The sequence below is a fragment of the Desmodus rotundus genome, chromosome 11 (genome assembly GCF_022682495.2).
Source record: "Desmodus rotundus isolate HL8 chromosome 11, HLdesRot8A.1, whole genome shotgun sequence".
Taxonomy (NCBI): Eukaryota; Metazoa; Chordata; class Mammalia; order Chiroptera; family Phyllostomidae; genus Desmodus; species Desmodus rotundus.
Genome location: NC_071397.1, coordinates 89077573 through 89098875, shown reverse-complemented (window position 1 = coordinate 89098875; position 21303 = coordinate 89077573). Strand labels below are relative to the sequence as shown.

Sequence of the window (21303 nt, the reverse complement as noted above, 5' to 3'; positions counted from 1 at the left end):
TTTTACCCCAGTGCTGGTGTGTCCTGAGAAATGGGTTATAGTTGAGGGCACTGTCTGAGCTTTAGTCCAAAGTGTCTGTGTGCACCTGGAACACAGGTTTTATTTTCACATTTAAGGCACTGGACTCATTTGGGTGAAGACAAAGGCAATCAGAACACGCAGTCAAAAATGATCTGTGGCCAGTCCTTGGACTCATTCCGTATTTGGGGTTCCCTCACCTGGTCTTGTTCTTTGCAAATATTAACTTAGTTACTGGTAAGTCCTCCCTCCACAATTAAAAGATCGGAGTCACCATGGTTCTGTTTATATCACCTGATTTTGTTTCTCGGTTTTCACTCCCTCAGTTCTGTTTCTCTCTCTGTCTGGTAAACTTGATCGCATGATATGCACTGAATATAAAAATGTGTACAGGCTCTAAATAATGATGCTTTCCTCCATAGAGCAGGATTTTATTCTCCTCCGGCAGGCAGAGTACAAAATAAAGGCTGGTGTAAATTTGGATTGCCCTTCACAGTACAGAATGTTATAGCCGTGGCGGAATGCTCCATGGCTGAAAGGCTGGAGTGTCTATCGGGGTCCCTTCCCTTGGAGTACCCTGAAGTCCAGTCTCTCACCATCACACCACAGACCCTTTTCTCAGTTATTTAGCCTTCAAGCTGCTGCTTTTCACTCATTTTCTCAGCAGCAAAAGCTTCACGCACATGGCCTTAGAAGATGGGCAAGTGTCTTCAAATAAAACTACACGTGAAACTTTCAGAGCACTTCCACTTTGGCAGTCCTTGATGGTATCCTGACTCCCTTCTGATGCTAATCCTGAGACATTACTCTCTACTTGGCCTCTAATTACCATGTTTTAAAATTAATAAACGCCCTTGAGAGACACAAATAAAACCAAAGCCAATGTGTGGCTGATCCTGGTATGATTGATTCCCTTTTCTCTAGGATCTGAGCCCCTCACATTAAGTTAGTGGTAATATTCCCCTGTCATTTTGCTTTTGGTCTAGTTCTTATGTCCAGTTACAATGCTTCATCATAGACTTCCCAGTGCGGTTCACCCTTCATTTCCTTTCATTGCCATCACTTAGCTGAAGAAGGGAGACCTGGCCCTGGACTTGCAGGGAAGGTTTAGTTCATCGGAGGCTGATATCCTGAACACTCGCCTCACATTGAAAGAACTGGCCTTCTGTAAAATTCCAAGGACATCTGCTATGGTTCGATGCGAAGGCAATGAATCCTGGTAAAACATCAATTGTGCAAATCATGCCTAAGAGCTACTGTGCCAGTATATTATAGAAATGTAGTCACAAGGCCTGGGGGTCCACCACTCTCTCCGGCGGATGGAATGCTGCTTGAGCAGACACAAATGTTGAGGCTGAGGAGCAGGACTGGGGGTGGGCAGCAAGGTTCTGACCCAGATGGTTCCACCTAGCACTGCTGTAATAACCAGGGCGTGAGCCGGTGCTCAACCTCTGCCCTGAGCATTTGCACAAAAAGCTGCACTTCCTGATGTGAATTCACACACAATCTCCCTAAGTTTTGAATTGCTCTTCAAAGATGTAAAATATGACCATTTTCACTGGAACCCAGAGAGTTCAAAAGCACCCTGCATCTGGAAGTGCCATAATCCCCCTGGGTATGGTACAAAGAATGCATTTCTGCACACATTGCTCATGTGAAGTTGTTCAAATACTGAGAGGCAGAAATTAGTTATATGTATTGAACACCCTTTGTAAACAAATTATTGATATGAATCATACAGTTTGTGATTCTGCATTTTGTGAACAAAATACCAATGCTATTAAGTACTATTATTTAAGAATGCTCTATGCATATAAAGACAGCAGAGTTCAACCCAGCTATTGTGTAACATAACTTTTTATTATTAAAAATGATCTTTCCTATAATCTCTAAATGACAGCTTACAAGTCTACAGAGTTCTTTTATTTTTTTAAAGTAACTTTTAAAACAGATTTTACTTATTTATTTTTAGAGAGAGGGGAAGGGAAGGAGAAAGAGAGGGAGAGAAACATGAGAGTATGGTTGCCTTTCACATGCTCCCCTGCAGGGGACCTGGCCTGCAACCCAGGTATATGCCCTGACTGGGAATCGAACCAGTGACCTTTTGGTTTGCAGGCTGGCACTCAATCCACTGAGCCCCACCAGCCAGGGCCAGAGTTCTTTTATTTTTTTAAACCACCATTTTTAAATGTCAGGTTCCCAACTCTGTCCACATCCTAACAATTTCCCCTTTATTTCATTATGATGTTTTGGTCATCTCCCTCCTCCCATTCACTCAAATTTGATTCACCAAACCTCAGGACTTATGCTTGGAAAGACAAGGTAGGACGAGGGAGCAAAGAACACAAGAGTCCTCTTCTGAATGGAGGCTGAGGAACAGAACGAGTACACTCACAGGTGAACAAATCTTATCCCACTGTAAAGGTAGAGATTGAAATGAGATCTAGCCACATTCAAGTTTACTTACAAATGTAGGGCTTTTTCCGATTTTGTCCTTGTCTTTTCCACCTTTGCCTGTGTCCCACTTTTCTGCATTTACGTCAGCTTCACTCCATTCTGGCCAGATTGGGAACTTCCTCTTCCTCTGTTCAACAGAACTAGCTTGTGTATTACTACCAAAAGAGTACTGGCTGGAAACAGAGGGGGGGGGGCGGAGTTTTAGTTACACCTCGGAGGCAAAGCGTCAGATTAACTGCACAGCACAAATTTAACTCTATTGTCAGCAGTCACGTGAAGCGCATCTTTCAGTGTAGTAGAACCTGCCGCCAGGCAGCTTCCACGTGTTGACTTTCTACAGACTGAAATAGCTAAAGCAGGCCGTTCCATAAATAAATGTTGAACGTTTGTCCCTACTTACTAAGGCAGGACATTCATCACAAACGTGCAAGATGTCACATAGGGAAGTAGTTATACACATTCCCACTTAAAGAAAATCCTTTATGTGTAGAATACTAGTAGCTTTGTGAACATCAGTAGAAACTTAATTTTGATGTTTCCCGGTGTAAAAGTGCTATGTGATCATTTCTTAAAAAGAAAATTCAAAACTACAAATCACATAAATAAGAAAGGCACACCCAACCCATTCTAGAAGCCACGCTAACTGTTCATCCTCTCAGACTAGTACATCTCGTCTTCAAAAGTGATGTCATTCAGCATACTCTTCCTATAGACTGCTTTTCTCCACCTATAAGTACGTTGTTCATAGTTTCCATGTCAATAAGTATTTACCTAAATATGAACTTAATGATTGCATAATATTTTGTTATGTGAATATACCACCTTTCACTTAGCTAAGTTTCTATTATGGAAATGTGACAGTTTGATTTAATTTTTTTTCACTATTAATAATAATGCTGTAATGGCTATTTTTATTGCTAAATATTTGCATATATTAGTAGTTATTTCCTTAGGATAGTTTTTAATAAAGAGACTTACTCTACTGAAATATATGCATATTTAAAATTTGTGATATATTTTGGCTAATTTTCTACAGAAAAGTTGGACTTGTGTTATACTGTCATTGTTAGTATATTACAGTTTTGTATCTTTAAACTTTGACCTTTTATGAATTTTAAAGTCTACACTAAGCAAGTTTTCATTGCACATGAGGCCAGACCCCACCCTGGACCCTGAGATAAGCAATAAACAAACCAGGCTAAATTCTCACCTTATGGAGTTCATATTCCAGTGGGTGCAAACAAAATAAACAGCACAAACTGAGTAAAACATACAGCATATTTAAAAGTGAGGAATGTTTAGGGAAATATAAAACAGGAGAAGGGAACTGAAGAGTTAAGATGCACAATTTTTAATACAGTGTTAAGGAAAGTGCTTGGCAATGGGGTAATGTTTAAGTAAATAGTGAAAAAAAAACCAATCAAACTGTATGGCTATCTGTGGAAAGAATGTTCTGGACACAAGGAACAGCAAGGAAGACAGATTCAGAGAGCATCTGGTTTATTTGAAGAATAATAAGGAGGTCAGCATAGCTGAAGGGGAGATTGAGGGAGATGATTTCAGGGAGGCAACAGGAGATCCAAAAATTGGACAGGTGACCCAAGCTAAGGGAAGGACGTTGGTGTCCAGTCTGAGTAATATGGAAAGCCAAAACAGGGTTTTGAGTGATGCGTAACATGACATGACTGAAATTTTATAATCATTTTTGATGCTGTGTTAAGAAGAGTCTAAGGAAGAGAAGTACTTTAGAAAGCTTTGAAATAACAGGTGAGAGCTAGGGGCGGTTGGATCAGCTGGTAACAGTAAAGGAGGCAAGAAATACTCCCCAGTATGTATGTTCAAGGTAAATAGGTTGCGTTGATATATCCCGATAGAAGAGTGTGGGATGAGCCAAATCTGAAACAGGGAATAAAGCAGCATTTCACTTTTGAATGAGTTGTGGTGTAGATGTTTATCTCACATCCATGAAGGTGTTGAAGAGGTAATTATAGAATTCTGGTGTTTGAGCGAAAAAAAGTTTAAACTAAAAGTGTGAATTTAAGTTATCAGCATTTGGATGATAGTTGAAGTCGTAAAACTAAATGAAATTGCAAAGAAAATGACTATACATAAGGAAGAGGCACTCCCAGAGACATATTCAAAACACGTATCAGTCGGTATGGAATGAGCTTTGGCCAATCTACATGGACCCTGGTCACAAGGCTAGGTCATGCCTTCAAAGCTCCCAGCTAAGCCAGACATTTATTCTTTGCTTTAAGTAGTGGGTCAGGTATGTGAGGTGCTCAGGGTTGGTCAGGACCCAGGGCAGGAAGCAGAAAAGTCTGGGGCTGAGGGCTAATGGTAAGGTTATTATTAATATAAAAATATCTCAGTATTATCACAATCAGTACTGCTGTATATCTGCCCTGGTATTTTATGTTAAAGGTCAGAGAGAGTAGGAAGAAAACTGAGAAAAGCAGTTAGTTTGGTAGACAAAATAATGCCCCCCTCTCCTGAAATATAGCTGCATCCTAATCCCCGGTAACAGAGGACACATTGCCTCCCATGGCAAAAGAGACTTTGCAGATATTTTTAAGTTAAGTATCTTGCAATGGGGTGATTACCCTGGATTATCTGGGTGGGAGCAATGTAATCCCAAGGGTCCTCAAACGTGGAAGAAAGAGACAGTAGTAGTGAGAGGGAGATGCAACTCCTGAAGAATGCAGAGAGAAATGCAAAACTTCTCGTTGTGGAGACAGAGGAACGAGGAGGCCCCAGCCAAGGAAGGTGGACCCCTTTCAGAAGCTGGAAAAGATTCTTTCCTTGAGCCTCCATAAAGGAATGCAGCCGTCCTGACATGTTGTCAGCTCAGGGAGACTGCCTTTGTTTTGTTTTGTTGAAGGGTAATTTATTTATTTATTTTATCTTTATTTTTTATTGAATTTATGGGGATGACGTTGGTTAATAAAATCATGTGGGTTTTGAGTATACAGTTTTACAATGCATCATCTGTATATTGTATTGTGTGTTTACTGCCCCCAGCTCAGTGAGCATCATTTTGGACTTCTGACCTCTACAAGTACAAAGTCATAAGCTCACATTGTTTCAAGTCATGGTGTGTGTGGTATTAGGTTAGAGCGGCAATAAGAAGCAGTGAAGCAGAAAACAAAACAGGAGGTGATGCCTTAGAAGTCTAATAAAGCCTTTTTTTTTTTTCAAAAATGAGAGAACGAGCAACGGGTCTAAATGCTAACGTCACAATCTGGAATTGGAAGAGGGAGGAACTTTCCTGAACACCCTGTTTTACATAACAGCTCTCACCTCTCTGCATCCTTTTATATTATTACTTCATTTCTATAGCACTTGATGATTCTCTAATTCTTATTTATGTACTTGTGTGTTTCCGCAGGTAGGGTTTGTGCTGTGTACCCCGGTAGGAACGTGGGCTGTTTTTGTTGACTCCCTCCATGGCCAACACTGGGAAGAGTATCTGGACAACATCGGCAGTCTCTTTGTCATCTATTTAAATAAAATAAAAGACTCGATGCCTTTATATTTCTATCATTTCTAATGAATATCATTTCAAATTTTTACCTATAGGCAGAGATCGAAGAGATGCTCACCAACCCTGTTTTCCATTTTCTACATTTCCCACCCTCCTTTACATGGTGTTTTGGAGAACAGCATGTGGGGAGGGGTGTTGTAACCCGCCTGTAGTCTCATAAAACACTCTGTAAGATGCTTCCTCACTATCTTCTGGCTTAATCCTCATGAGAAGACCTTCGAAAAGGTACTATCGTGAGATGGAAGAAGCAAAGAATGCACATTCATCATATTTCAGTGCGCCAATAAATTCCTAGTCACCTGCTGGTATGAGTAAGAAACATCCATTCTTGTTTAAGGTCACTGAGATCTGGAGGTTGTTTGACACCCTGAAGCCAGCATTGATTATTTCTTACTTGCTATTCTGATATTGTAGCTTGCCTTGACTTCCAGCATTGACTAATAGAAAGGATGTAATTATTTTATTAGGATTTGGATTTCTTCCTTTGTGCCTTTAATCATTTGAAAACACACACATGTTACATTACTTACAGATTATTTATTTTTCTTTTATTTCAAGTGTGACGCTTGATTCTCTGGTTGTGTCTTCTGCCTATCTTTTGTATATGCCTGTTTTAGGACACTTGTATTATGAGCTCATCCTTAACAGAGTTTTATTTCCCTGCAATCCCCTTCCCGTAAGGCAAACCTGTGTTAAAAGAGTATTTTTCATTGTAATATTGAATTTTCTTCTTTCAGAGATCCCAAATAAGTCAGCCACCTAGGAACCCATAGGGGCTTCAAAATCAGATCTCAAACCTATTTAAGTCTCATCCCAAGAGTTTCCATTTCTCAGGGAAGAATTTTTTTTCAGCCAGGCATCAAGTGGAGAAAAGCTACCTTTCTTATAATCTTTCTGTGCTTGGGTGTTTTTTTTTTCCTCTTTCATCTTTTTAAAGAGAATTAAACTCTTGGAAAGCCATGCCTTTATCTAAGGTTGGAGCACTCCCTTTCCTCATTTGTGCTCAAAACCTTGACCAAAAATGTTAAAAAAAAAAAAAAAGACTCCACTTTCATAAGACTGATAAGCCTTCCCCAGTTAAGCAGCAGCTTCAGCTCAGAGCCGTGACATTCTGACCTGCATTCCTGCCTCATTTCTACATTCTGGAGAGTTTTTTCTTTATGTAGGCATTACTAGGTATTGTTATTTTTAAAAAAATCTTAATCCATCATCTTGCTGGAGAAGAAAGCCTGAGAATACGTATATTATAAAGGACTGTTCCTAAGTAGCATGAAGGAAATATGGGAAAATAATGACTAGAATAGCTTCAAGAGGAAAGGGGAATTTTTTCATAATCCCGATAGAAAAATCAAGGCATAACATAGTACATTGTGGTGTCTCTGTTTTATTGAGTGCTGGTATACCAGACAAAAAGAAATTGGTGATTTTGTATCCATCCAAACCATGATGAGACTACTTCATTCAAAAAGCTCAAATTAAAGCTATTTTAAGAAAAAGATCTAATTCCTTTAAAAAGAAGGACCCTGCTGAGATTATATTTTGCTTTCCTCTTCATTCTGTCAAGTGTAAGTAAATTATCTGGCTTCCTCCCTTAAGCTATTAAGCTTTATCACTAATTGGCCTACTTTCCTTTTAACATGTCAAATTTGTTTGCATCTGTATTGAAGATCACTTAAAAAGACTCTCATTACAAGGCAGGATAGGAAGATGCCAAGAAAATTCCTCTGCAGGTGGAATGGGGAAACTGAGACATATAACTGATTCAGTCTGGCCTCATCCAGCACCCTGACTCACCTGCCTCTTTCTGCCTTGCAGGACCACTTTCTTAAGCATTAAACCCTCAGGACAATGAGGTTCTGATCAGCATCAAATAATCTTAGGAACAAAGCCTCAGGTCTATTCACCATAGAGACAGAGTTTTGATCAAACTAGAGATAACATTCCCAGTTGTGTTTCAGGCCCAGAAAAGCAACAAAACCAGATGAAGTGATGTCATTGCTGGCATCAGGACCAAATGCAATGATGCAATGACCGATGGCCCCCTACCCTAGTGCCAACCAATCAGTAGAGACCATGACCCTGACCTTATCCTCTCATTTTGATGAGTCAGCATATTAAAGAAGACATCTGGAAAGCCCATGAATATCCCATTGAGATCCTCCCCTAAGATCTCCTCTAAAATTCCTGCCTTTAGAAACTGGATAAAAACCCTTAAGACAAAGGACCCAGTGCACACTCTGTCTCTAGAGCACACCCACGCCTTTCTTCAGGTGTGTATCTTTGCTTTCTTTCTCCTAAACTTCAAGATTCCCCACAAGACTTACAACCAGGAAAGCAGCAGGTAGTAGCAGCTTGTCCCTTGCTAATCCCCTGAATCTATCTTTAAGGGCTCTTCTTTTGCTTCTGTAATTTGTCTCCGGAGTCCATACTCACTTATTTTGCCTCTGACTTTCTTTCTAAAAGGCCAAGGCAGCTCTCTGAGCAGTTGGCTTGTGCTTGAGTATACTTTCTCTTTGCATGCTAAATAAACTTCCTCTTGCACTAGAGTTCTTGGCTCTGAATTCTTTGTGGGCTGAACTCAAGAACCAAGGGCCAACATCACTGGTAACAATTAGAGGTATCTTGTATCAGACCAATAGCTCACTATAGTGCTATACACACAACATATACATTGGTCAAATAAGCTCAATATCATATATACTGCGAACTTCAAATGAACATGTAAAAGTGTTGGAGCTCTCAGTGCAGTATGCCTGTGAAGTTCACTGCCACAGTGTATCTACTGCTCTAATACAGTCAGGATCCTTTAAATATTTGAATCACATTGTTCCTGGTCTTATTAATTCTGAGAACAATATAATCTTTAAATACAAAGTACAAACTTTCAGTTATAAAATTTATAAGTCATAAGAATGTAATGTACAGCAAGTTGACTATAGTTGATAATACTGTATTATATATTTGAAAGTTGCTAGGACAGTAGACCTTAAAAGTTCTCACCACAAGAAAAATTTCTAACTATGTATGATGATGTATATTGACTACTTATTATGGTGATTATTTCACCTTATATACAAAGATCAAATCATTATGTTGTACACCTGAAACTAAGAAAGGTCAATGACTAATCATAGAAAGAACCTGTAGTTGTGAACTGGGAGCTAGAATAGTGAATGATATCCATAAGTAGGTACTAAGAATGAGATTTGAGAAGTGGCAGTCCAAGATTAAAAGTCCAGAATTCCATTTTGGAAAAGAAACGGAATATAACCTGTAAATGTCAGGACACCAGAAGTAGGCTTTGTGAGTGAGCAAGTGACTGCAGTTATTCATGAGCGCCTAGCTCCGGACTAAGGCTGTGGTATAACAGGAAATATACCGCTTTCCTGTGATTCTGTGAGGAAATAGGCTGGCTAAAAAAGAAAAACTGGGGCTAGGGGGTGGCCCTCTTCCACTATGGGTGTGCTATCCGGAATAGCACTTCCCACGTGGAAAAAAAGGCTCCAACCTCCCAGTGTTAGGACTTGGGTCGGGGTGAAGGTTACATAAAAATGCAGCCACCATTCAGGAAGTCCTTGCTCTTGTATTGGACCAGAGTGCCAGAGGCTCTCATTGGTCCCTTCATTACTTAATAACTGAATTGTAGATAGGTCCTGGGGTTTTCAAAGAGAGGTCAGAGTTCAAAGAAGAGAGACATTCTTCCGGGAGCTCAAAAAAACAGCTATTTGCCAGCTGATAAAGAAGTATTTTGGTATTGCAACAACTATCCTGCCCTTTTCAGTGGTGTATCCCAGCTGAATATCAGCGACTGGTAAGGAGCGAATCATCCTGGAAAACCACCCAAATACATGGCAGAGAACAGTGTGCATGAGTTCCAAATATCTATGAAATTTCAACAGAAAAAACTAACATTACAAAGCAAAAGAATAAAGAAAACCATGAGAAACAGTCAGTAAATATATCAAAAAAAAAAAAAGAAATCCCTCCCCAAGGTAAAAGAAATGCTGTAGCCAACTTAAAAGGTGTTTAAAGTGAATATGTTTCAGATTACTTAAGAGATAAAGGAGAGGAGGGTTTTGCTGTGTAATAAGAACAGAAAGATATGAACGAAACAAAGAAAAAATAGGACCGATATGAATAAAGAGACACTGGGAAAGTTTAGTGACAAAACGTTCAGATGTGGAAAGACTAAAGAAACCTGAAAAGAGGACTGGTGACTTAGAAGGTAGAGTTTTTAAAGTCAAGTGTTTGTTTTGGTAGACAGAAAATGTGAAGTAGACAAGTGAATAGATTGAAAATGCCAATGTATGCCTAATAGATGTCCCAGAAGGATAAAGTGGTTAAACGGGGTTGTGGTGGGGGATGAGAAAAATTATCAAAGATATGGCTGCTGAAAAATGTTTAGAACTGATGAAATGCATAGGTTCAGACTGGAAAAAGTACATCAAGCAATAACGAAGAATGGCTGAGAGATGGGGTATGGAGATCTACAAGTAGATCTATCAGCTGAAGCTGTAGATTAATGATAAAGGTGAAAATCTATCTACATGAAGAAAACACAAATTACCTAAAAATAAAAAGCAGTCACATTGGAGTAACAGGAGACACCATAAGGCAATGAAGTGATATCTTCAAAGCTGAGTAAAATAGCTGTCAATCTTGACATTGGGACCTAATTAAACTTATTCAAAACTGAGATATAAACATTTACTGAAAGCAAGTAAAAACACTTAAAGCTGAGCTTACCATAACAAATTCTTTCCCTCCCCCAAAAATTACCAAAGAATTTATCTCAGGAAAATAGGAAATGAACCCAGATGAAAGTGTGGCATACAAGGAACAATGGGAAACAATTGAATCAATATAACATTTTGCTAAAATTCCTTAAAGCATTTCCAAATAATGATAAAAATTAACTTTGCACTTTTAAAAGCTAAGAAGAGGGTGAAATATATGGGAATAGAAGGAGACCAGAATTTGGGTGGTGAGCACACATGAGAACATAATTATAAAGGTATACACCTGAAATTTACACAATGTTACTAATATTCCTCCCAACTAACTTAATAAAAAGTAAATGAAGGCTATCATAAATTAAAGAGACGGGTAAGGAAATTCCGATGGACACTACTGTGACTGTTTTTTCTTTAGGAATAATATTGACTGACTGTAGATTCTGTAGGAAAGTAAAGATTAAGTATTTTTTAAAATTAAGAATTGTCCTGTTTCAGGTTGTTATAACATAATACCATGAAGAGCGGGGCTTACAAACAACAGAAATTTATATCTCATAATTCTGGAGCCTAGAAGTCCAACATCAGGGTGCCTCCACGACCAGGTTCTGACGAGAGAGCCTCTTGTGGACTGCAGATGCTGGCCCCTCCATGTGCCCTCACCTGGTGAAAAGACAGCTGGCTAGCTCTCTGGTTTTTTCTTGTAAGGGCACTAATCCCCTGCATGACAGCCTCCCACTCATGACTTCATCGCCACCCCACAGCCTCACCTACAAATAGCATCACAGTGGGACTAGGGTTTCAGCATATGAGATACTGGGATACACAGACATTCAGTCCATCATAAGACTATTCCAAGAAATAAAATAGAGAACTTCCAAACTGAGAGAGAACAGAAAGAGGAGACCTGGCATCAGGGAACAGCTCACAGTAGCCTCTGCCTTAGGGAGAAGTAAAATTAGCAGGGGAGAATTCTTTTAATTAGAATCAAATCAACCCATATGCATGAAGGCTTAAACAGTTTAGAAACATACTGTTTCAGAATGAGAACGGTCTCTCACTCAACCAACAGTTCTCTTGTTTCTGACCAACACTTGTTGAACACCTGCTCTGTGACAGGCACTGTGCTGGATAATGGGGTTACAGACACACAGATATGTATCTCTGCCCTTCAGTTTATTTTAGAATGCATGCAGGGAAATGTAATTTTAATATAATATGGTATATGCAGGGGTCAAAGTGTTCATTGGTGGTAAAGTGGGGGGCACTTGGCCGAAGTGAGGCTGTTACGAGAAACTCCCTGCAATAAAAGGCATATAAATTGTTTTGGAGGATAACTGGCTATTTTCTAGGTGGAAAAATAAGAACAGGCATCACTAGGAAAACAGAATAGCACAAGAGGCGGTGCAGAGGCAAGAAACAACAGCTGCAGAGAATTATGAGCTCTTCAGGATGCGTGAGCATGTGGCATACATGACCTGTAGTGCAAGGTGGGAGGAAACGCGGCTGGACTGAAGCATGAGGTGGACCAGACAGCTCCCCACTGGGAGCCCTGCTGAGGACATTGCACCTTCTTTTCTAGTTACTGTTTTGACAAACATTTTATTCCTAGATCTATAATATTCAACATTTACCTATAATGAACAACTGGTTTAAAATAGGAAGTTTGAGAAACACTGAACTTTCAATACAACTCAAAAATGAGCACAGTAGTAATAATTATGAAAATTTGATTTAAGATAGTATTTATCAGATCTGGAAGTTACATTCTTTTAGTTAAAGTTATTGTATCAAGATGTCACTACTACCTCAAAAAACAATTTTTAAAAAGATAGTACGTACTGGCAATTATATCCCATGTGGGATCTTATTTTTAAGGCAGGAGTCCTATCCACATCTGCAATGTATTATTTGCAGATTATAGTTGTATATATTTTTAAAAATCTCATATTACTATTTAGAAATAAAATGCAAAATTTAAGGAATGAACCTGAGAGACGTCGCCTCCATCTCAGCTGGGGCGGCAAGGATTGGATTCGCCTTCCCACTGGCCGCGATCAAATTCCTGAGCAGACGTCAGGTGGTGAACTGCAGTGATTTCGGGGAGGCTGGGAACAAGTGCGGTGAGCCCTACTGCCTACGGGAGCTGTCAGCGGGTGCGGGAGAGCTCGCCAGAGGGAGGAGACCAGAGTCCGGGGAGACCGCTGGCAGCTAGAGTTTGCAGAACAGAGCACTAGAGGAGAGACCTTCACAGAGACTTCGAAGAAAAGAAAGAAAGAAAGGGAGCAGAATTTTATACCCCCCCCCCACACACTCTTCCCTATTCTTTAATTAGATTATTTTCACTGTGAGAATATTAAAATTTCAATAAAATGAGGCTCTGAAATTTTGCCACTGTTTTCCTCAAGCGTGCTTGCTGTTCAGGGTAAGGACATAATTGTATTCATAGTGGGAGGCAGTCTATTTATGCAATGTGCAACTGGCATGCCTTCGTAAGCAGTCTCAGCTCATACCCTGAAGTAATGAAAACACGAATACAATTACACGATTGAGTTAATTTGGGTTACGGCCACTCTGAGCCACACTCATCAGAAATATCAAACACGTAAGGAAATAAACTGCACTCTTAAAAAACATTAAAACATTAGAAATTATTAGAGCTGGACTTTAATGTTGAGCATTTATTCTCTTGGTTTTATTAGTATTATTTAATTGGGCATTTAACTTGAAAGGTTCGACATTATATTTTCAATATATCGTGCTCGTGAAAACACAAGGATCAATAAGACTCAATTTCTATTCTCAAATAACAAAATTAATAGGAATAAACACACACAGTAACAAAGAGTGCGAAGGCAAAAGTGGAAGGGTTTTAACAACGTTAAAAACAAAGTGCTTTATCAGCACAGAAGAGGCAGAAAAATGTCTTCCAACTTTGAAAATCAAAGGATGGCTTTATGGAAAAGGAGGTCTTAAATATGGACGGAATTGGGGGTTGGGCGAGAGAACTAGACGGAGGATGGGAAGAGTTAACAAGGCAGAAAAGTTGAAGAATGTGAATAGTATGCAAGTATTTGGTTGGGAGCTGAGGTTGGCTGGGGCCCTGACAGTTAACTATCTCTCTCTCTCTCCCTTCTTCTTTTTTTTTTTTCAAAGCAGGAATCGTGTATTAAGAAGATTACTAACAGTATTATATATCAAGTAATTTGGATAAGAAAAACCCTTGATTGAAGGCAAGAGAATTAGAATGTTTTCTCAGTGGTTCTACCTGGAATTAATAAAGGCCCAACTAGAGGATGTCAAGGGAGACAACGAATGCTGAGCCAGGGTAGAGAAGCAATTCGGAGGGAAAATTAAAAGAGCACAGAAACCAATGGGAAAGAATGAGCAGAGGAGCGGGGAGGTCAAAGATGACTGCCCTTTAGACTTGAGGTGTCAGGGAAGTGCTAGTAAGATTCTCTAAAATGAACTCAGAAAACACAGAGGTGGGCAAAATTAGGTTTACAGTTGTAATACAATAAATGATAATACAAGAATAAACTCATGTTTCACGTATTCACAACTATAAACCTACTTTTGCCCACCCCGGAATATACATTTGGGAGGCAAAATGATGACCTTCATTTTGGACATATTTAATTTGGAGTAGAGGAGCACATCCAAATGAACTTGAGCTCAATTACACGATACGAACCACAGATGCTAACTTAGTCATCTTTATCAGGAATGATTGTTTCACACAATCAAATGAAGAGAAGAGGACAAAGTAAGACCACTGGAGAATGACTTAATTTGGGGGAGTAGAAGACAGAAACAAAATGGGCAGAGAGAGAGGAAGGAGGACTCTAGGAAAGGACGGGTGAGAAGCGATCTGGCCCGAGTGGCACATGTTTCCTTGGAGGCAGCTAAACCCTCGTGAGAGACAGAAAGGAATGAACAAACTGGAGTGGCTTCTGCAGCTCTGGTCCCGTGTAGGAAGCTGCTAGGATCTTCAGCCTCTGCCATTTCTCAGGATACGACACCTCCAGCAGCAAAGCGGATATTTATAAAGAGGAAGCAGAAAACAGGGCACGCAAAAACATGCGTATCCACGGTGACTTGAACCAAAATCCATGAAAGAAACAACAGGTCCGCAGGACCCGGAGGCTAATACCTGCACAGGTTCCAATTAGCCACTTTTTTCTTTTTCCTTTTCCTCAGCTCCAGGCTATTTTCCTCATAAGCGTATTCTTTGCCTATGGTGCAACCAGTCCTGAATTCCCCCTAGACTTTGATCCAAGGTGGAGCAAACATGGTTTTGCCTCTAATTTCTAATTAATTCATTATAATAGTATGCGGAAAGGGCCCTGATGGCAGTGTGTGCAGTGCAGCCTTCACTTTTGAACTTGACCTTGCCTGGTTAAAGTCTCATTGTGCTTTTGACTCATACCTGATGCAAAAGCAGGCAAAACATTCACAATTCTTCCTGCTTTCTCTCCTTTTGCCATTGTATCCACAAGGTTTGATGCCCTGCAGCTGTTTTCATTAATTGCTGACTAACCTACATACATTTCCTCCACTCGGATTCAACAGGTAGCTCCTCTGAATACCCTCCTAAGCAGTGCTCCTCAGAAACAAATGCCTCCGAAAGCGAAGAGGAGAAGAACGGAGCTCTGAGTTTACCCTGACCTCTGAGGGCGTAGGAAGCTGTGGATGGAGGCCACATGCCCTGGACTGAAGAGTGAGAGGGAGGAAATGGGCGCAGAAAGGGCAGGTTGATCTTTTGTGGACTTGAACTGAAGTGACATATGTAACTCTGAAATTCATCACGCCAGAAAGATGGGATAAAGATAATTACAAAATATTTGGACCACTGCATTTTGACACCAGCCAAAAAAAAAAATATATATATATATTTGTTTAGTCTAAGAATGTACCGTACGTTAAGTCAGTCATACAAATTAGCATGGTTATAGCCCCAGAACTGGGAATTAATCAGCCTGGACCAACCCTCGTAGGGAATGTTATTAAAATTTCAAAGCACCTGGTTGGATACTTCTTGTGACAATATATGCATATCCTCTTTGTCAAGGGTGGAAGTGAGAAAGCTTAGTAATATTTCTATTATTTCCATTTAACCTTTCGCATTACATAAATTATTAAAATCATATCAAAGATACATTTTTAATTCATCTTGGATACAGTTTTTAATAATTTTATCTCACATTAAGCAGCACAACCAGTTTCTAGATTATTTAATCCCTTGATTTAAATAATCTGTCACCTAGAAATGTCCAAGAAATATTAAATATATTTTGAAGTAATTACTATTGATTGAGGCGATATTAATTTGCTCATCTAGAAGCATTAACAACAATGTTACTAGGTTCAAAGTATAAACTTGATTATCTTTTTAGGTAATAATGAAGTACAAACTCTATGAGTATATAAATTTAAATCTTTTCAATCTAACTTCTTTCTACTACTCTAGAAACGCTACTGAGTAAATTTGGAAACATTTTACCTCCAAAACTAAACAAACTAAAACCTGGGTGATTAAGAAAAAAAGATGTGACTGCCAGAGATGATTCTTAAACTATGTCAAATTTTAATGAATTGTTAAATGCTCAGATGAAGAAAATTTCAAGAGAACTGACAACAGACTCTACTAAGACTAACGGAAGACAACCATCCTCATTAATCAGGGCTAGATTTTTGGCTAGATTTTTATATTTAAAAATTGTGATATTTATGCAATGTCCGAACCCATGCCAAGTATTGCCCTGCCTTTGGGGGGTGACTGGCAGGGCCTCTTCTCTCTGGCTTTCGGTCTCTCTGGTTCTGAGTCAGGGCTTTGTGGCTGAGCTGCCACACCAGGTTTCCAGTTCAACTCAACTAAATTACACACACAGTATGCAACACCCATTGTGCCAGGCCCTGAAGGGAATGCAAGAATGCATAAGGCAAGGCACTCAGAACATTGTAATTAAATTTTATCCACACTTTTTTATTTCTTGTCTTCTCAGTCACGGTGGCATCATCACCAGGACATCAGAGCACATTTTGCCACTTTGACTGAAGATCAGAAATTTGGCTTTTGTAGGCTTTGACCACAATCACCTTACAGATCTGCTCTGTACCCATTCACCTCCCCCTTTTAAAAACAGTCCTCACTGTCATCGAGAGTTCCCGAACCAGGTGTTCCCCTGTTATCTCAGATTGCCACCTATTTCTTGCTAACTTGATCCTTAACCAGCATGAGTTCCACGCAGGCATTTTTCAAATTATACCTCATAAGTCATCATTTTGATATTTAAAACCATCTGTGTTTCTCTATGACATGTAGTTCAAAGTTTTAAATATTTAACTATGACAAAATTCCCTCACTTATTATGGACCCAGTCATGGTAAAAAAAAAAAAAATCTAATAAAGTCACAAAAGTTTGAGGAAAAAAATAAAGCAGAGAGGACAGAACATGTTGGGTTGGGGGTGATTTTAATCAGACAGCCCTTCATTTAAGGAAGAGAAAATCAAATGTCAAAATAGAAAAATGAAATGTCCAATATCACAACATTGGTGTCAGAGTGAAGCCTGTAAGAGAGATTTTATTCTTCCTGATAGAGAAATAGAGAATAAGTAGAAATATGACAATCTGATGTAAAAAAAAAACCTCTCAGTTACCTGGCATAATTTTTCTTGGGGATTCAAAGTCATATTTACTTACAAATTTGGCCACAACTGGACACAGGGGATTCTGCTTTCTTGGTTGTAACATCTCAGTTGTTTAACTCTGCCAACAGTGAATCAGATAAGAAAGGGAGGGAGGACTAGTCCTTCATCAAATTCAGAAGGAATGAAAACCACGATGGGAAACTAAACTGTAAACTCATTTAATAAACAAATAGTGACTGGTTATTAGGTGCTCTCCACCATGCTGGGCAGAAGCCAGACATGGTCCTTGTCCCCAGTCTGACACACAATTTTAGGGAATCAAAGCTATATCCTCTAGGAGAATAAGATTCTATGGGATGGCCATTTTCAAGGCTCTGAAGACTTCTTCCTTTCATGTCCAGGAACATGCATATGGGAAGTGTATCCAGCACCATGTCGGATAGAGTTAGTTGCATTTATTGGATGGATAACCACAAGGTGCTATAAAGTGGCACATAAAAATGTACTCTCTATGTTCCCACTACATTTAAGTGACAATTACAGTGGAGCCTTGCTAGACTTTGATTCCTAGGCCCCACGCTGGGGGACACCTTGTCTTTCATCTGTGACTTAGAGGATAAACTTGGTTTATGATAAATTTGACAACCTAGCATGTAATGCTGCCGAAAATCTAATGATTTGATGTTTAATGATCAGTAGATTGTTTCCAGCAAAGCCTGGGTTTTGTATAACTATTTCCCTTTACTGTTCCATTTTCATAAATATACACATATATACACATTTTCATTGACATAATTCAACACAGATATTTCCTGGAAAAGAAATAACATTATCATCTCAAAAAGAAATAGGAAGTACAGGCAAGGAAAGAGTTAGCCTCCTACCAGCAGGGACGTTATCATCCACCAGAGGACCGGCCACATACTGTGTTCTATGGTACCTGGTTGCCCAGTTTCTTACAGGAGTTAACAGTCTCATCTCTTTCAGGACATAAACTGTTTAAACAAAGTCAAAGATTTTCCCCAAGTTCCTTAAGAGTTGTAAGCCTTCAACGTGCACTAATTATAAACATTATTACTGTTTTTTAGTGTACTAAGATTTTTTTGCAATCATGTTGTAATCTCTTATTTAATCACTGTCATTCATTCACTAAATAAACATTTTGAGTGTTTCCTATGTATGACCCAGGAATCACTCGAGGTACTAAGGGTTCAATACTTCAGAAAAAGAAAAATCCCTGCCTTCCTGGAATTTACAGTCTACTAGGGAGACACATAAATACACAAATTTTTTTAAAAGGGAAACGCATAGCATGTTAAATGAGCCAAAAATTAATGAAGAAACATAAAGCAGCAAAGAAAACAGGGAATTTTTTAGTTTTGGCAGAAAAGTGGGGGTTGCGATTTTAAACCAATTGGCCAAAGCAGTTGACATGAGAAAAAATTGGCGTTTAGGTAAATACCTAATGGAAGTGAGGGAGAAAACCTCATGGACATCTGAAGGGAAGAGCTTTTCAGCAGAGGAAACAGCAAGTACAAAGGCCCTGAGGTAGGCACAGCCCCGGTGTTCCAGGGAGTGAAGAGGAAGCTAGTGTGTGAACAAGGGTGATATAAAGTTAGAAGACTAATAGGGGCCTGATTGTGTAGGGCCTTGTAGACTTGGACCTGTAAGAATGGAAGCCATTAGAAAATGTTGAAATGACCTCACTTACATTGGTATGCAGCCGGGGAATGAGCCTGTTAAAATCACCTATGCGTGTAATATAGTATGTGAAAATTAAGTTAATCAAATGAATGAATGGATTATCGGCCAGGGAGCTGGAAGTCTGCTTATGAGAGAGGGTGGCACTAGGAACTAGAGAATCAGGAATTGTGGGGGCGGAGATGAGCATGGGACAGGAGTTCATGGAGGGAAAAATACTAGGGATCAGAACAGAAGTCCAACACGGGATTTTTTTTCTTTAAGAAGAATCTCCTCTTTTTTTAGATTTTTCTTCTTTCTATTTTTATTTATTTATTTTTAGAGAGAGAGGGAGGGAGAGAAACATCAATGTGTGGTTGCCTCTCGTGTGGCCCCCATTGGGGACCTGGCCTGCAACCCAGGCATGTGCCCTGACTGGGAATGGACCCAGGGACCCTTTGGTTCACAGCCTAAAATCAATCCACTGAGCTACTCAGGCCAGGGCCAACATGGGATTTTTCAGGCAAGGAGGGAGATGAAGAAGTAAGCATCCAAGATGTGAGACTCTAGTTAAAAAGAATGTACTTCCTGCCTCCCCCACCCCCTACAAGCATAGCCAGGAGACCATGAATGGCCCCTTAGGCAGGTTTGGCAGCTGGTACTCTCTCATAGCTGGAATAAATATTAGCAATTTTGTTGAGTTCAAATAATAGCCCAAAGACCGTGCTATTAGTGACTGGGTATTTCTAGGGGGGAGGGGGGGGAAGACCAAAAGAAAAAATAATAATAAGGAACTACACATACAGACACCTCAGGATAGAGAGGCATATATAGTCTACGATCTCGGCTCTGTATAATTTCGTGGACTAAACATTAGTAACATAAACTACATATTTATACAGTTTTAACTTTTTGAACCCATTTTATGTCTGCTATCATTTGATTAAAGGTCTTTAGTTGTTAGACTGGGGCAGATCCAAACTAGGGAATCACCTTTTAAAATAAACGATTCATTCCCTCCCTCCCCTCCCACTCCGCCCCTCTTCAGAAACCTTTCTGAGTTTGGGAGTGACCCCTGAAGGAGGGGAGGGGCGGGCAAAACGGGTACAGTTGGAGCCAGAAGTGCAGCCCAGCAGGCTCAGCAGCGAAACCAGGGGCTCAAAAAAGGAGGTGGGTAGAAGCGGACGTGGGGGAGGAATGGACGCAAGAATCTCCCGTCTGAGTTCCCACAGAAGCTGAAAGAAGCTGCTCGGAGGCCAGTAAACTCCGGCGCTGGCAGTTTGCTACAGTGAAGCAGCCCCTGGACTAGTGGAAAGGCCAAGAGGTCAGGCTAGGGGTGGGGCGGGCCGGCAGCGGTCCTTACTCTTTAGATTTTTCCGAGCTGTGTGCCGAGTTGATACGATGCACCTCTTTCTTCTTAGTCTGTTTGGAGGTCATGGCAAAGGCGACCCAGTCTGGGCTTACCAGGGACTGGGAACAGTCTCCCCGACCCAGTCTCCGCGTCTGCCGTTGCCAGGAGACGGCGGCGCGCGTCGGGCGGACGTGGGCGCGACTCTGAGACCTCAAGCGCGGGAGCAAACGCCCAAGACCAGGTCTCTGCGTCCAGGGCTTGCGCGTCTGCGGAGGAATCCGGGCTTGACTGTAAGATTGATGGGTAGCTCTGACAAATCGGAGTTCTACCCGGTCTAGGCTGCCCGACTCCGACCTTTGGAACCGTGGACATATATGTGTGGACTCTCTCTTGGGTTTTCAGCTGTTTAAAGACGGATGTTGTGCGAGGTTCCCTCTCCCCCGGTCTTCTCACCGCTGACCAAGTTCCTTCCATAAATAACTAAAGACTTATTATGGGAACACTGAATTTGCCAATGGTTTGAATACAGTCGTTGCAAGGGGATGCCTGCAGATGAAGGCAAGACCGTGACACCCTTAGTTGCTTAAGGTTTGATGTCCGTGATTAAATAGTCCTGGTGTCGTCTTTGGTCATATGAAAAAATAAATCCAAGTCATGGAATCAAGGGGCCCTTGAGACATTCACACAAAAAGAGACTGGAGCCAAATGACACGATCCGAGCAAACCAAGACCTAATGGGCTCCAGCTTAATGCTCAGCCAACCCGTGGTGTACTTCTCAGTTATCTTACCGAGGCCAAGTTCTTTCTTTTGAGTCCCCGTTTACTCATTTGTAAACAGGAGATACTTACACCTAACTACCATTTTGGT

General features: G+C 40.3%; 1 protein-coding gene across 7 annotated transcripts in view; it reads right to left on the bottom strand.

Moving 5' to 3' along the window:
* The window catches only part of ADGB (androglobin), a 121556-nt gene extending 100896 nt beyond the window's left edge, over positions 1-20660 (bottom strand). For all 7 annotated transcript variants that reach the window (XM_045188874.2, XM_045188876.2, XM_045188875.2 and 4 more), the window contains exons 1-2: positions 20448-20660; positions 2486-2648 (exon numbers count right to left, since the gene is read on the bottom strand). In XM_045188874.2, coding sequence (XP_045044809.2) covers positions 2486-2648; positions 20448-20521 — 237 coding nt within the window. In that variant the 5' untranslated portion in view covers positions 20522-20660. The remainder of the gene's footprint in view (positions 1-2485; positions 2649-20447) is intronic.
* Positions 20661-21303: the final 643 nt, after the last annotated feature.